Genomic DNA, 17,512 nt, shown 5'->3' on the forward strand with positions numbered 1-17,512 from the left:
GGAGTACATTGCAGACCTAAGGATAGTTTGTGCAAAGGCATGGAGGTTAAAGAGAGAGTTTAGGGAATCATCAATGAGCAGACATTTATTAAATAAATAAATAAATAAATCAGCCCTGGGCCAGATTCTGTTTAGGTGCTAAGGATACCAATGAGCTGCTAACTAGCCTCCGAAGCCTTACATTCTCTTGGAGGAAAACGTGCCTACAGATAAATTAATACAGGATTTCTAAAAATAAATACATAATGACATGGGGGTGGCTGTAACAATTCAGAAAGTCAGGGAAAGCTTCTTGAAGGAGGAGGCACTTGATATGTGCCTTGAATGGAACTGGAGGGTCCAAGAGGCAGAAGTGAGAGAAAAGGGAAAACACTCCAGCCACAGGGGAAGCCTGAGCAAAAGTATGCAGGTGAGAGAAGAGAAGTCTCATTTGAAGAACTTCAAGGAGGCAGATTTGGCTAATGAATACAGTCCATAAGTGGGAGTGGTAGATCACCAAGGAAAGACTGGTCAGATTTTTAAGGATTTACTTCAAGCTTGATTTACCTCTCATCTAGATGATTACAGCAGCCTCCTAACTGGGCTCCCTCTCTTGAGTCTCTTCCCAGTCCAGTCTGTCCTCCACACTGCTGCCTGTATAATTTTCCTTTTGCATAGATCCGACTATGTCATTCACTTCCCTCCCCAGTAAACTCCATTGGCTTCCTTTTGCCTCTAAGAAATCATATCAGCTCCTCCCCTGACCTCCAGCCTCTCATCTCCAACTGCCTCTTAGATATCTTGAACTGAATGTCCTATAGATATCTTAAAGTCATGCCCAAAACGGAAATTGTCATCTTTCCCCTAAAACCTTTCCGTCTTCCTATTTTCTTGATTACTGTCAAGGGTATCAAAGGTAACACCATCCCCCTCACAGTCACTAAGGTTCCTGCTCTAGGTGTCTTCCTTGCCCCCTTGTTCTCTCTCACACCCATTAGTTGTCAAGGCTTCTTGTTTCTATCTTCATAACATCTCTCCTATATGTACTTCCTCTTCTTTGACATTGCTGTCATCCTGCTGCATCACCTCATATTTTTAAACCCTCATCTCCCATCTTAGAATCAATACTGTATTTTGGTTCCGAGGCAGAAGAACAGTAAGGGCTGGGCAAAGTCACTTGCCCAGGGCCACATAGCTAGGAAGTGTCTGAGGCCAGATTGGAACCCAAGACCTCTAGTCTCTAGGACTGATTCTCAATCCACTGAGTCACCCATATGCCCCTATCACTTCCCAATTTTGCAATACTATGAGATTTCCCTATGTCAAGTCTCTCCTTACTCCAACCCAACCTCTACTCAGTTGCCAAATTGATATTCCTAAAACCTAGACCTGACCATATCACCCCTTATGACCACCCCAAACATTTGAAGGCAACACCCCCATTCCCACTGGTGGGAAGGGGCAGAGGAGAACAATTTGTTCTAATGGCCGTGAAGGTGACTAAAGCAGGCACTCAGAGCTTGGTCAGACAATGAAGATACCTGGGTGATCCACTGAATCCAAAGTCATCACCCTGTGATGTCATAGGTCGTCTTTGAAAACAAAGGTCAACAGGGCAGCTAGGTCACTCAGTGGATTGTGATGAAAGTCAGGCCTCAGGATGAGAGGTCCTAGGTTCAAATCTGACCCAAGTTACTTTCTAGCTGTGTGACCCTGGGTAAGTCACTTAACACTTACTGTCTAGCCCTTACCACTCTTCTGCCTTGGAAATAATACACAGTATTGATTCTAGAATGGAAGGAAAGGATTTAAAAAAGAAAGAAAGAAAACAAAGGCCAAATGATAATTCCCATACTCATGTAACCCTTCCTTCTATTTCCCCTCTTAAAGCTTTCAGAACAGAGCTAATCCATATACCCCCTTCCAGGACCTCTGCTTTTCTAACTTAATTCCTTCAATACCCAGTAAAGATATTAAGATTGTAAGCTCCTTATGGGCAGGGACTATTTGCTTCTTCTTGTATCCTCCAGTACTTAGCATATAACCTGGCTTCATAAATTGAATGAGTTAAATGAAAGCGACACATTTCATCTTCCCCATTAAAATGTTAGCACTGTATCATCATATATCTCCTTCCAGTAATTAAAATAATTTTACCTTCCTAGGTTTCTTTTGACTTGTGTTTGTATTTCAAAGTTTCTTCTCTACTTCTGGCCTTTATATCATAAATCCTTGAAATTACTCTATTCCATTTAAAAGTCCATCCCCCCCCCCCCATAGGACTGTACTCAACTCGAGGGTAAATTGTTCTTGATTATAAACCTGTATCTTTTTTCAACTTTTTAAATTTTTTTCAATTACATGTAGGAACAATTTTTGACAATAGTTCTCTGACATTTTGTGATTCAGATTTTCTCCTTTCTTCTTCCCTTCCCTAGTGCCCAGGCAGTAAATAGTCTCATATATGTTATACCAGTGCTGTCATGAAGTACATATTTCCATATTCCTCATATTGTAAAGAAAACACATCACATATGTGACAAAAATGCAAAGGAAGTAAAGTAGAAAATGACATGCTTTAGTCTGCAATCAGACTCCAATAGTTCCTTCTTTGACTGTGAATAGCATGTTTCATCATTAGTCCCTTGCAGTTATCTTGAAACCTTTCTTTGCTGATACTAGTTTAGTCCTTCATAGTTGATCATTGTTCAATCTTTCTTTTACTGTCTACAATTCTATCCTGGTTCTGCTCATTTCACTTTGCATCCGTTCACATATAAATCTGTATCTTTTGCCTTTTGTAATATTATGCTCCAAGATCTCCTTTCATTTATAATAGACTCTCCAGGTCTTGAGGGATCCTGATTGTGGACCATTAGTAAATACTTGAACTTCTTTCTGGATACTTGTATTACTTTTTCTTGGACACAGAAGCCATGAATTTTGACTTTGATGTTTCTGGGACTTTTCCTTTTGGGAGTTGATTAGTAGATTCTTTCTATATTTTGTTGCTAGGTTGTACAGTGATTAGAACACTGGGCCTAGTATTAGGAAGACATGAATTCAAATCCAACCTCATATACTGACTGATTATGTGACTCTGGGCAACTCACTTCACTTCTGTCTCTGTTTCCCCATCATAAAACGGGGATAATGGCTCCTATCTTCCACGGTTATTGTGAGGACCAAATGAGATAATATTTGTAAAGTACTTAGTACTGTGTCTAGCACATAGTAGATACTTAATAAATGCTTGTTCTCTTCCCTTCTCTCTGGTTCTGCTAAATCTTGATAGTTTGTGTTTATTTATTGAAATATTATTTCCATAATTTTTTAATTATGGTTTTCAGGGAGTCCAGTGATTCTTAAATTATAACTCCTTGATCTGTATTCCAGGCCACTTACTTTTTAAATAACTTTATCCTATTTACACACACACATATTTTTTTAAATTTTCTTTTAATATTTCTTGTTCTCTTATGGAATAATTGATTTCTATTTGGTTTATTCTGATTTCAGGAAACTTATTGTTTGTATAAAACTTACCACTTTTCTCTTCTAAACTATATATATATATATGTATATGTACATATATACATATAAAAGAAGGAAAAACCTTTTTTCCTTTTGATTTTCTGCATACTTACTTTGGGGGAAGAGCTACAGATCTACAATAGCTTTGCATATTAGGTTATATTTTCGTTGATTTCGATTGGTAGTTTTCTTGATTCCTTTTGCCTTGGGTCACCTGCGTCCTTCTGCTGGTCTCCCGTTCCTGAGTTCAGCCCTCCTGGATTTTTGCAGTTCAGAGTACTTGTTCTTCAAGATCCTCTCTAGAATCTTGGGTCCAAGTATTAAGGGCATCAGAGACTCTGGGCCTGGAGTATCCTGATCTGAGTGATGCTGTGAGAGCTGGTCTCTGTCCTTCTGGGCTCCTCCAGACTTCCAAGGTCATCAGCCATGGGCTCTCTGATGCTCCTGAGGTTTTCCTAGTTGTGCTGGAAGACTGCTCTTTGCTGCCACTGGTTTTTCTATTAACTTCCTTTCTCATTGCCCTCAGGCTTCTGGGTTCACCTCATACACAGTTCTGAGGTAGAAGTCACTTATTTAGTGTCTCAGATTCATTGTTCAGTCTGGTGTGAATTTCTGGAGTGGATATGTAGAAGCTGGGTTCTCTTTTCCCCATTCAGATAGCAAGCTTGGCCAGAAGTCTAGGAAGCACTTTCCCACAGATGTATGCAGTGTCCATGGGGAAGAGTGGATGTAAATTTAAAACATTCTCATGGGGTATATGCAGCACATGTATAGGCACATGTGCCCAGGACAGCTTCTAATTCTGGAACTACAGGCCTTGATATTCCTCCTTTTTTTGGGTTCTTTTTGGGGCATGGTGTTGGTATTCAATATAAAGTTTCTCTGATAGGCTACACCTCCTCTTCTCGATTACTTTGTTCTACTGTTGCATTGGGTCCATTTCTCTTTGATTGCCAAGGTAGTACTACCATGCTTTTTTTCAGGAAGGGAAAAAACCCTGAGCCTGGGATCGGCAAAGATTTTCTAGTTCTGATTCCTTCCCTTTGTACTGAGGGGTTTATAACTCCAAGGAAGTAGGCAGTAAAGACTTTTTTACACTAATCATCTGAGATCTTTTTGTAAACCAACTTACTGATCCAAATCAGGGTCCCTTCAGTGAGAGACCTCACTTCTAACTCATGGTAACAAATGAACTATTCATTTCTTTCTTTTTTATTTTTTTTAAACCCTTACCTTCCATCTTAGAATCAATACTATGTATTGGTTCTAAGGCAGAAGAGTGGTAAGGCCTTGGCAATGGGGATTAAGTGACTCTCCCAGGGTCACACAGCTAGGAAGTGTCTGAGGCCAGATTGGAACCCAGGACCTCCCATCTCTGGGCCTGGTTCTCAATCCACTGAGCCTCCCAGCTGTCCCCCTTACCTTCTATCTTAACTAAGTGTTGGTTCCACAACAGAACCATAAAGGCTAGGCAATTGGGGTTAAGTGACTTGCCCAGGGACACAGCACAACTAGGAAAAGTCTGAGGCTAGTTTTGAACCCAGAACCTCCCTTCTCCAAGCCTGGCTCTTTATCCACTGAGCCACCTAGCTGCCCCCAAAATCTTTATTTCTGTCAGACAATCATAACTAGGCAAGGACATTTGTCCAACAATCACAAAACAGTTTTAAACTTCAGACTTCCCAATGATCAACTCTAAAATATTCTTGTCAGTCATATGTAAATTAAACTTTAAAAAACATGTCTCTTCAGCAGCCTTTATTCTAAATACCTTATCTCTGCAGTCTGACTTCTTGGTATTTCTCAAAGATGTCTCACATTTTGTTTTCATTCCTGCTTTTATTTCTTCCTTCCTTTCTTTCTTCTTTCTTTCCTTCCTCCCTCCCTCCCTCCTTTCCTTCCTTTTTCTTTCTTTCTTTCTTCCTTCCTTTCTTCCCTTATTCCTTTCTTTCCTTCTTCCTTCCTTCCTTTCTTCCCTTATTCCTTTCTTTCTTCCTTCCTTCCTTCCTTCCTTTCTTCCTTCCTTCCTTTCTTTCTTTCTTTCTTCCTTTCTTCCTTCCTTTCTTCCTTCCTTTCTTCCTTCCTTTCTTCATTTCTTCCCTTATTCCTTCCTTCCCTCCTTCCTTTCTTCATTTCTTCCCTTATTCCTTCCTTCCTTCCTTCCTTTCTTTCTCTCTTTCTTTCCTTCTTTCCTTCTTTCCTTCTTTCTTTCTTTCTTTCTTTCTTTCCATAAGATCCTTACTAAATATTGATTCTAACTAAGAAGAGATGTAAAGGCTAGGTAATTAGAGTTACATGACTTATCCTGGGTCATACAGTTAGGAAGTGACTACGGTCAGATCTGAACCTTAGACATTCCAACTCCAGACCTGGCACCCTAGTCACTGTGCCATCTAGCTGCCCCACATTTGTGCTCCTTTCAATGAGTGAAGTTATTGAAATCTGAAGGGTCATCCCCTTACATCTCTTTTTGTATTTGTTTCCCCTTTTAAAATGTAAGTTCCTCATTTCAGTCTTTGTACTTGCTTTCTCAATGCCTGGCACATATTAGCTGCTTCATAAGTGTTGGTTGATTGATTGATTGATTTTAAATTCCAAACAGAGGTGCTTGTATTTTTTAAGGAGTAATTGAAGCTTCTTGAGTGGGAAGTTACTTGGTTAGGCCTACATTTTAAGAAAATCAATTTGGCAGCTTTGAATGGATTGGAGAGATTGGGTACAAGAAGACTAATTAGGAAACTATAGTCATGATCCAGGTGATGAGGGCTGAATGGGAATGGTTGTTGTATGAGTAGAAAGAAGGGGGATGGTTCAAGAAATGTTGAGGAGGTGAATTTGATGGAATTGATAAGACTTGGCACCTGACTGGTTATCAAGGGTGAGTGAAAATGAAAAATCAACAACTGAATTGTATACCTGGAATACTGAAAGAATGGTGGTGCCTTTAGCAGAAATAGGAACATTTGGAGGAGGTTTGGAGGAAATAACAATGAATTCTGTTTGGAGTATATTGAATTTGAATGTCTATGAGACCTCCAGGCAAAGATGGAAGAATAGAATCCAGAAGAGAAACAAAGGCCAGGTATGAGCATTTGGAAATTATGCTAGTCAGTTCTGTGGGAGCTCTTGATATCACCATGAGAGAGAAAGCAAGCATGTGTGTGTACGAAGAGAAAAAGAGAGAATTTGAGGATACATCTCCTGAGGAACAAGGGAGTGGGGTTGAGAGAGTTTAGGGAAATAAATAATGATCCTGCAAAGAGACTAAAACATTTTAGTTCAACGGGGGGGGGGGGTGGGGGGGGGAGTCATACGAGAGAGATGTCACAAAAACTCAGAGAAGAAGAAGCTATCAACAGAGTTTAACACTGCAAACAGATCGGGGAGGATGGGACTAGGAAAATGCCATTGGATTTAACAATAAAGAGACCATTGGTAACCATGGAGAGAGCAGGTTCAGTCAAGTGATGGGAAATAAGCCAAATTGAAAAGGGTTGAGAAGTGAGTGGGAGGTGAGAAAGTGTCGGCAATGAGTAGATGCAACTTTTTTTGAGGAGTTTGGGTGTGAAAGAGAGAAGACATGTAGGATGATAGCTTGAGAGGATAATAGGGTCAAGTGAATGGGTGTTTGAGGGATGGGTAAGATCTGGATATATTTGAAGGCAGCAGAGGGCCTGTAGACGAGGAGAGGTGAGAGAGAGAAGAGCGGATGATGGAAGAGTCAAGTTTTCAGAGGCAATGGGATTAAGAGGAGTTGTCATTTTCAAGAAGGGCCACATCATTTCCTGAGCCTGGAGCAAAAGAGGACAATGTGAGAGATGATGGTGGGGTGATTCAAAGTATGGAAATGGGAAAGAGACATCACTCAGGAGGATGGCCTCAGTTTTTTCAATGAAGGGTGAGTGAGGTTCTCTAAGGTGATGGTGTATGTTTGAGAAGATAAGAGAAGGTTTGGAGCAGTCAATACAAGGACTAAGTGATCATGGAAGAAAGAGGATGGGCATGTAGCAGTGAGGGCCTAGATGAAATTGGATAAAATTAATTTATAATGAACTCAGGTAGCACAGCTGTATCTCTTTCTCGAATATAATTTAGAAGCACTTGAACAAGGGGCAGTTAAATGGTTTAGTGGAATGCCAGGCCCTAGAGTTGGGAGGTCTTGAGTTCAAATCTGATCTCAGACACTTCCTAGCTGTGTGACCCTGGGCAAGTCACTTAACCCTAATGGCATAGCCTTTACTGCTCTTCTGCCTCAGAACCAATACTTAGTATGGATTCTAAGAAAAAAGGCAAGAGGTGTTCTGCTTTGTTTTGTTTTTTAAACCTCTTGAGCTGGAGAGGAAATTCAATGTGGGGATCTGGGAAGAATTAAGTAGCCATAAGACAAGGGGCAAAGGATTCAAGGGTAGGGAACAGTGTAAAATTGAACTAGTTAACTAAACAGACAAGATCCTGAAGGGAAAGAAGAGAGACCAAATGAGAGGAGATGGCCTGTGAAAACAGGGAAGAAGACTAGAAGGATTATAGCTGCGTTGATAAACCTAGGGCACACATGCCAAAGCATGCCATAGAGGGCTGCTTCCTTACCCCTCTCCACAAATGCCTGGGGGCATTTCTCCCATCACCTGCCCCTCTGCCCAGCAGCCCAATGGGTGTGCTTCTTCCCTCCCCTGTCTGGGATAAAGCGAAGGACTCACAGGTGGCGTGAGGATTACAGTTTGGGCACTTAGTCTATAAAAGTTTTGACATAACTGGATTAGAGGTTCCTATGAGGGCACAGGATAGATTTAGGAAGAGGAAGGCCCAGGGAAAGCCAGTATCAGCCCAAGAGGTGATAAGGAGACAGAGGAGCTTCAAAGTTATGGATTATGGAGATTGGTTGACCACTTGGAGGCAGTGAAATAGAGTATGACCAGGATATGATCAAGACTTGGGGCCAGGAATTGAATTCCATAAAAAAGGTGGAAGAATGACCTAGGGGGTCAGTAGAGTCTATATAGGCATCTGAATCTGGAAAGGGTAATAAATGTGGATGGAATGAACCCCCCAAAATGAGAAGTATCTGGGTAAAAGTGATTGGAAAGGGGCAGTGAGGAGCAATAACTATGTGTACTTCTCCTCCTGATCCATTTTTTCATAGGATATGAGAAAAGATGCATATAATACGGAGGATGGCCAGAGATACATGTCTTCTGGGAAGAACAATTTTCTGTAACTTCAAGGAGATAGAAATAACATAAGAGGAAGAATTTGGGTTTTTTTTTTAGACCCTTACCTTCTAATTTAGAATTAATACTAAGTATTGGTTCCAAGACAGAAGAGGTGTAAGAAATAGGCAATTAGGGTTAAGTGATTTGCCCAGGGTCACATAATAGGAAATGTCTGAGAACAGATTTGAATACAGGACTTCCTGGCTCTCAATCTACTGAGCCACTTAGCTGCCCCAAGAGGAAGAGTTGTTTTTATTGTTTTGTTTGTTTGTTTGTTTGGTTGGTTTTTTTTGAAACCCTTACCTTCTGTCTTAGAATCAATACTGTGTATTGGTTCCAAAGCAGAAAAGCAATAAGGGTTAGGCAATGAGAGTTAAATGACTTGTCCAAGGTCATACAGCTAGGAAGTGTCTGAGGCCTTTGAATCCAGGACCTCTCTAAGCCTGGCTCTCTACTCACTGAACCACCCATCTGCCCCCTGAAGAGTTTTAATATGGAAGATTGTTTTATTAAAAATAGAATAGGGGCAAAGCTAAGCCTAGAGATTGGGGGGGGGGTGCTAGATTCAAATGTGACCTCAGACATTTCTTCACTGTATGACCCTGGACAAGTCACTTAACTCCCATTTTCTAGACTTTCTTGTTCTTCTGCCTTGGAACCAATACATAGTATTGATTTTAAGATAGAAGGTAAAGGTTTTAAAAAAAATAGAATGTAACCCAGTGGAATTGCTTGTCTGGGAGGGGGGAAGGATGGAGGGAAAAGGGAAGGGAAACAACACGAATCATGTAACTTTGGAAAACTTATGTGTAAATTTGTTATTGGAATAAAATAAAGATAATTTTTAATAGAATAAAGGTTCCATAAGACACAATGGAAGCGGAAGGTAGAGTTGCATAAGGAAGTCTGAGGGATAGGGCTGAAAGGAGGAAAGTGGTAGTTGGAGGGTGTGAACTGGGCAAGTAGCCAGCTGCCTAGCAGCTCTGCCCCAAGCAAAGATGAGTAGATTAACACCTTTCATAATAGAGGCCTCCAAACTTTCTTGATTCCACACCCTTATGAGTAAAAAAATTTGCCTGGACTTCATTGCATTCATATTTCATTAGTTATTTTCATCCTTTTATTTACAAATTATAGACATATACCACCATGTGATTCACTTGGTCCAATGCAAAACAAACCCCCAAAAAAGGAGCTGAAGGGTGGAGGTAGTCATGAATTTAGGGTTACTCTTTAGGACTTGGGCTCATCCTCACCAGTCATTGCCCTGAGCAGAGTCCAGCCTTCAAAGGTTGCCTCCTACAGCCACTGGAAAGCTGGAGGGAGGAGGAAGGCAAGCTTGTGGGGAGGGATGTGGAAGACTTTTCCCAACGGTACCTTGCTGTTGTGAGTATTCCAGCAGTCCCTAGTATATAACTACTTAGTTAGGCACCTTTCCAGATTCAGATGCCTCCACTCTACTGAGCCTTGGGTCATTCTTCCACCTTTCTCAAGGAGTTCAGTTCCTGGCCCCTAGTATCCCTCCTGTCCTGGTTCCTAATCAATCTCACCACCACCAAGCGTCTCACCAGCCTCCATCATCCATTACTCTCAAGCTCCTCCATTTCCTTATCGCCTCTTGGGATGATATTAGATTAGTATATGATGGCTTTTGGTGGCTGATGTTAGGGACCGATGATGGGAGAGGAGGGGACCAGTTTGAGGTGATGAAGGAAGACATGTAGATGTGGTTGTCTTGGAGACGGGCCCCATGATGGGCTACTGTGGGGAGGTGAGATTTAACACGCCTCTTGAAGTCAAGTCAGGGCTCCCTTGACACCATGCCAGAACCTTCCAGGGGGCACTTTGGAGACCATTTGTCTGAAGATTTGATGCTTCTGGTAGAGAATATGGCATCAGAGAAAATGGCAAGATGTCTGCCCCGGCAAGTCTCTGGTGAGCTGTCTAGATAGGGTAAAACTGGGTCTGGGGTTGGCAACATCATGTAGAAAAGTTTGACTAGAATTATCTGCCCTAAAAGGAATGTTTCATTATGACTCGACACTGAATATCCTATATAACAGGAAGACCTTTGATGTGGAGACATCTCCCATAATAAACAGCTGAGTAGAAAAGGAAGGTCCCTTGTTGCTATATCCTGATGTTTAATCCCTTGCTGTTCTTCTAACCTACAAATATATTCATCCAAGTAGAGGAGGGGGTTATAAGATGGGGAGCTTAGCTGATGAGGAGTTTAGATCAGGTTTGAGTGAGGAAGGGTACTTTCTCTGCTGCCTCTCTCCTCCATTTTGACAACTCTGAGAACTCAGTCCCTATGGGCCAACAATCCTTTGCTTGGAGGTGGGCAGGGAGCAAAATTTTTCCAGATAGTTGGTATTGCTGGCATCACCCAGGACCAGAGAAGCTGGTAGGAGGGAAGCTTCAGGTAAACATGATCTTAGTTTCTAAATCAAAAAGAAAAGGCTGCTTGTTGGTTTAATGCAGATTGCTGCTCAGTCAGTAGAGTTGGGAGGGAAGGAGAGAGGGAGGAAGCAAAATGAGATACAAGTGAAGGTAAATTCTGCATGTTGGAAAATTGAGTTCCATGATGTTTATTGCAAACTGTAATTTAGCATCTCAATTCAGGTGCTCTCTATGACTAATTCTGTGTGTGTGTGTGTGTGTGAGAGAGAGAGAGAGAGAGAGAGAGAGAGAGAGAGAGAGAGAGAGAGAGACGGAGAGAGAGACAGAGACAGACAGAGAGACAGACAGACAGACAGAGACAGACAGAGAGACAGACAGACAGACAGAGACAGACAGACAGACAGACAGAGGCAGCAGACAGTGACAGAGAGACAGAAACTGAGATAGAGAGACAGACAAAGACTGAGACAGAGAGAGACAGAAACAGAGGGATTGGGATGGGGAGAGGTTGTGTGTGATTTTCTCCTTTGTTACTTTCTCCTGAGGTTTTCTGAAGGTCACCAGGGGAAAGACTGTACCTTCCCCCACTGATGCCATTGACACCATCATTCATCAAACATTTAACTGAAGACCTTGAGTAGGGGGGGGGGTGACACACAAAGATGAACAGTCCACATTCCTCACCTGAAAGGATTTGGGGGTTTAGTGGGGAAGGGAGGGAAGTCCTGGGGGACAATCTCATCAGACAAGATCACAACTAGCAGTAGATGATACAGGCTCCCCATCAGACTAAGGCTTCTATTTTTTTTAACCCTTACCTTCTCTCTTAGAACCATTATTGAGTACCAGCTCCAAGACCAAAGAGTAATTAAAGGGTTAGACAATTGGGGTTAAGTGACTTGCCGAGGATCACCCAGGACTTCTCATCTCCAGGTCTTACTCTCTATCCACTGAGCCACCTCGCTGTTTCTGCTTCTGCTTTTAGTGAGGAGGATAAAAGTTGTGGTTGGGACAAGGTGGTAGGTGAATGTGTTTAATCTGGCCATAGAATTTAAAAAAAATCCCCAAATCTCGTCCTAACAAGCCTTTTTGGGTGTTTCCTGGCATGAGGCCCAGAGAGGCTGAGAAACTTGCCCTAAATCTCACAGTAAGTCGTCATTACCACCCCACCAACATCACCTTACCCTTTCCCACATCCTGATTGGCCTGAGTAGAGGCAAATGATAAAAATTTTCAGCTGGGATCCTTGACAGAGGAAATCTGCTCGTGAGTCTAGTTGTGTCAAGAGAGAGAGTGATCTGTTCCTCTTCTCCTCAGGACTTATGGGAGAAGGCAAGAGGTCACATAGTCACAGGAATAATGGGGATTCTCCATCCTATGTTAGCACCCTAGGATAAAGCTCTGACCATGAGCTTTTATGGGCAGGCCCAGATTGGTTGTGAGAGACAGAAATTCCTGGTTGGGTTGTCTGCTCTGTGCTGTCTAAGACGGATTCCACTGACCTTTCTCTGCCTCCTTGATGGAGGGTGTTAGGAAGACTCAGCTTCCCCACCCCTTTTGGGGGAAGTTCTCCCAGATATCCCCCTCCACACTAACATTGTTCCTTATATTTCTCTATTTCTGCTCCTCTCCCCCTTTCCAGAGCTGGGAGGACAAAGTACCAATTAGTTCATTTGCCAGTTTAATTAGGTAGGAAGGTAAGAAAATTATATTCCTTTACTCCAGAGCTTCCCTGCCAGGCCAGGAATAGGGTGAGGGGGTGGGGAAGCCAGCCAGCTCTGAGTCATGGAACCCCTGTTCTCTTTGCCCCCTCACTCCTCCACCCCCATGCAACTGGGTCCCAGGCCCCAGGACTGAGGCTACAGGGGTTGTTGGAGCTAGAATTTCAGGATTCCTTGGACTCTACATGAGTACTCAGGATCTCTGAGAACTGGAGCATGATGGGAAAGGACTTTAGTTGAATTTCTCCTCCTTTCTTCCCCCCCCCCACCCCCAACCTCCAGTCTTGGCTGCTTTTGGCTTTCTATTTCTCCCTCCCTTTCTCTGTCTTGTTCCATATCTGATTCTCTGAGTCCTTATCGATGTCTTACTCTCTGTCCCCATATTTCTTCTCTCTTTCTCCAGCCCTGTATCCCTTCACGTCTCTGTGATTCGCTTACTATCTCTCTGACTCTGCCTTTGGGTGTCTCCCTGTCTTTGTGTCTCTGTCTTGGTTCCAGATAAGCCCCTAGGGGGGCCAGGAGGACTGGCCGTGATCCTGGGGAGCTTGGTGTCCCTAGCAGCAGCTGTGGCACTCTTCATGTTCTATCGGCAACAGCAAAAGAATAACCCAGAGATGGACAGCGATCAGTGAGTTCTGCCCAGGGGGCAGCCTTCCCCTTCCTCCAGCCTCCAAATCAGTGCCAATGTATTTCTATCCCCAGCCCCAAGCATACATTATCTGCCCTTGTCCCTCCCACCACCCCCCTCAGCCTGGGCATTGACATCTCCTAACAGGCCAGAGAGAATGGACCAAGAGCCTTCCTCAATAGTTTCCATGAAGATTCAAGACAGTAGCGACAGCTGAGGCTCAAATAACTTGAAAACATTCCATGCATTTTCATGTCTATTCACTTATTTTATCCTCAGAATAGTTCAGCGTGGTAGGTATTATTGTCCCCATCTCACAGGTGAGGAAACTGAGATCTAGAGATTCAGTAGCCTGAGATGGTGTCTTCTACCACAACTCCCCAGACTCACATTCTGCCTGCTTGTCAGCTGTCTCTTCTGTAGCTGGTGGTTCCCCTGTTCTCTGGTGCCTGTCTCTCTACTCACTCTTCATGCATCTTCCACCTCCCCCATTCCTAGGAAGGACTGAAAGGGCAGGGGTGGACTTTGTACCAATATAAGCAGGCAGTGCACATCTCCCGTTGGGAGTCAGGACTCCAAGGTCTCATCTACTATCAATGGAAGTACTCAGAGTCCCTCCTAGACCCTGCTGGCTGGCATGTTGCCCCCGAGTCAGAGGAGGAAGACTGGTCCAGCTGGGATGGCAGCTCTATTTTCCTACCCACAGATCAGACCTGTCCACCTCCCACAAGGCTTCACCAGTGGAGGATAGGAGACACGAGATGAACCATGTGACAAGTGATGTCCAGGTGAGTTTCCTGGTAGGGTCCATCTCAAGGCTAATGGCATTGGACTGGGCACTTTATGGGCAGTCACTTCCTTGACTAGAACTATGTCAGAGATGTTCCTGGGAGGGTAGCCCAATTCTCAGAATGCTGGCCCCTGGTCAGTGAATTGCCAGAGCCTCAGGCCATTGCTTCTCCATGCATTATAGGAGAAGTACAGACTAGAAAGGACCCAGGGCCCTGAGATGGGGTGGGGGGGGGGGGAGAGGGAATGTTCCCTATCCACATTCACATATGCTCAGCCCCAACCCATTTCCCCTTTTCTCTCCAGGTTGTTGACCTAGATAATATAGGACTTGATGAATCAGAGATGGAACAGAAACTACCCCTCCAGACCCCTTATTATGACCTGGCTGGCCATGACACCTTGACTTTCTCCCAAGACTTGGTAAGGAGAGGCGGGCCCCAGGGCACCCTGACCCCCAACTCAGCCATCTAGAACCTACAGGACTATTCTCCTGGAAGCTGATCCTCAGCCCAGCTTTTAGATCTCTCAAGGCAAGAAATGAAAATGACTTGGGGGCAGGGGAAGGGGAGAAGGGGAAGACCCAAAGAAAAAGGAAGGCAAACTGTGAGAGTATCATGCAGCAGTTGGGAAAAAATGCCTGTCTCTTCCTGTGGGTGAATAGTATCTGTGTTATTGTGATGGATCTAAACCAGAAGTTCATAACCTTTTTTTTTGGTGTCCACACCTTTGGCAGTTTGATGAAGCCTACAAGCCCCTTCTCAGAACAATATGATCTATTGTCTAGATTCATATTCAAAAGAAATGCCGATTTTCAGTTGTAGTTCAGTGAAAATAGAAAATTTTCCTCCCATCCACATTCAAGTTTGAGGACCCTTGGTCTAGAGCAGTGATGGTGAACCTTTTAGAGACCAAGTGTCCAAGCAACTCTCATGCTGTATGTGAGATCCTCACCTTATTCCAGACAGAGGGGGGAGGAAGCACTCCCATTGGGCAGGTAGGCAGAGGGGCAGGTGATGGGAAAAATGTCTACAGGCATGTGTGGAGAGGGGGAAGAGAGCAGCCCCTCTGGCACTGTGCCATAGGTTTGCCATGCAGGTCTAAAGTGTTTGTGCTATTAAATGTTTTATTTCTTTCTTCCTTCCTTCCTTTCAATCTTTGCCTCCTGTTTTAAAATTGATATGAAGTATTTGTTGTAAGGCAGAAAAATAGTAAGGACTAGGTAATTGAAATTAAGTGACTTGCCCAGGGTTATACAGCTAGGAAGAATCTGAGGCTAGATTTGAACCCAGGTCCTCCTGACTCCAGACTTAGCTCCTTTTCCACTGAGCAACCTAGCTCTACTATTAATTGTAACATAAGATTTTGAATGAGATCATTCCCCAGGGGATATCTTGCTGGTAAGCACCTTAGTTGGCAAGGATTCTGAACTCAGAATCAAGGGCCCAGGGTTTAAATATCAACTTTGCTACTGACCAGCTTTATGACCTTAGGCAAGTCCTTTTGTTTCTTTTCTATAAAATGAGAAATAGCATGAATTAATGAGTCCTCGAGCATTTATTAAGCAGCCAGGTAGCATAGTAAATAGATCGGAGTCAGGAAGAGTTTAAATAGAGCTTCAAATATTTACCAGCTGTGTGGCCCTGGTCAAGTCATTATCCTAATTACCTCAATTTTCTCATCTGTCAAATGAGCTGGAGAAGGAAATAGCAAACCTCAACAGCAATTTTTTAAATAGTAAAAATAAGTGTCCTTGCCCTCAAGAAATTTGTATTATATTAGAGAATACTGCATTTACATGTATAAATATGTACTACTGTACATTAGTGAAACAGATTTGGAACCACACTGTATCTTTTTTTAAAACCCTCATCTACCATCTTAGAATTGATGCCATGTATTGGTTCCAAGGCAGAAGAGAGGTAAGGGCTAGGCAATGGGGATTAAGTGACTTGCCCAGGGTCACCCAGCTGGGAAGTGTCTGAGGCCAGCTTTGAACCGAGGACTTTCCGTCTCAACATTGGCTCTTTTAGAATAGGACAGCCTATGGGTGGACCTGACAAAGGCAAGCTCAGGGGAAAAGGCTGATGGTTTCTGGGAGGGTTCCTCAGCGCTCTGGGAACAGAGATGGGGCCCCTCCAAGCTACAACAGCTCATCTGTGACTTGACTGAAAGTTCTCTTAGAAAACAAAAAAATTCTCCATGCTTGTAGACTCAGCAAATCCAAGCTTTTTTCTGTTGTTTGTGTTACCAAGTCAGAGACTTTCATCGTATGAAATGTCTGGATCCGCTTCAGATTTTCTCTGTCCTCGTGGCTTACAGCCCCCACCCAGAAACCTGGGGAAATGTACATCCTGCACCCTACCCTAAGGATTCCCACAGGCAAGGGCTCAGGTTAGACTATCGTAGAGGAACGTTGTATTTAAGAAAAGAGGAAGAGAACAAAACCGAGATCTTCAAGTCAGGGACCCTTCAGCCCAAAGATGCGTGGAAATGCCGGACAGTCCCTGACACGAGGCAGCTGTGGCGAAGACCACGCCGCCCTCACGCACTCTGCCTTCACTCCTGTCATCCCACACCAGAGAGCTGGCAGTGGCACATACGGAACCTTCATTCTTGCCTTCCCTGGAACACTGCACATATTGGGCATCTAGAACAATGGACCCAAGTTAGGAAGACGAGCTCAAATTTGAAAAACCTCAGACACCAGCCACGTAACCCTGGGCAAGTCACTTAACCCTGTTTGTCTCAGTTTCCTCATATGTCAATTGAACTGGAGGAGGAAATGGCAAACCAGTCCAATGTCTCTACCAAGAAAACCCCTAATGGGGGGAGGGAAGGGGTTGGCTGGGTGCTGGATTGAGAGTCAGGCCCAGAGATGGGAGGTCCTAGATTCAAATCTGACCTAAGATACTCTTAGCTGTGTGACCCTGGGCAAGTCACTTAACCCCCATTATCTAGTCCTTACTGCTCTTCTGCCTTGGAACTAGTACCTAGTATTGATTCTAATATAGAAGGTGAAGATTTAAAAAAATAAAAGAAATGAAAACCTTTAATGGGTTGTTGAGGAGTTGGACGTGACTAAAATGAGTCCACAACAATATTGGGAGAGAACCATGAGAAATAGCAGGAGCAAGAGGAAAATCCCTCCTCACTGGCCCTAGGCTGCCAATAAGTTCAGTGCAAAAGCTACCGGGTCCTCTTCTTCTCCTTAAGTGCCGTGTTCTTCCTCTCTCATTCTTTATTCG

General features: G+C 43.4%; 1 protein-coding gene across 1 annotated transcript in view; it reads left to right on the forward strand.

The window, feature by feature from the left end:
* The window catches only part of NECTIN1 (nectin cell adhesion molecule 1), a 196,345-nt gene that overhangs the window by 145,269 nt on the left and 33,564 nt on the right, over positions 1 to 17,512 (forward strand). The window contains exons 6-8 of the mRNA XM_007494639.3: positions 13,346 to 13,475; positions 14,182 to 14,263; positions 14,571 to 14,687. Coding sequence (XP_007494701.1) covers positions 13,346 to 13,475; positions 14,182 to 14,263; positions 14,571 to 14,687 — 329 coding nt within the window. The remainder of the gene's footprint in view (positions 1 to 13,345; positions 13,476 to 14,181; positions 14,264 to 14,570; positions 14,688 to 17,512) is intronic.

The sequence above is a fragment of the Monodelphis domestica genome, chromosome 4, assembly GCF_027887165.1.
Source record: "Monodelphis domestica isolate mMonDom1 chromosome 4, mMonDom1.pri, whole genome shotgun sequence".
Classification (NCBI taxonomy): domain Eukaryota; kingdom Metazoa; phylum Chordata; class Mammalia; order Didelphimorphia; family Didelphidae; genus Monodelphis; species Monodelphis domestica.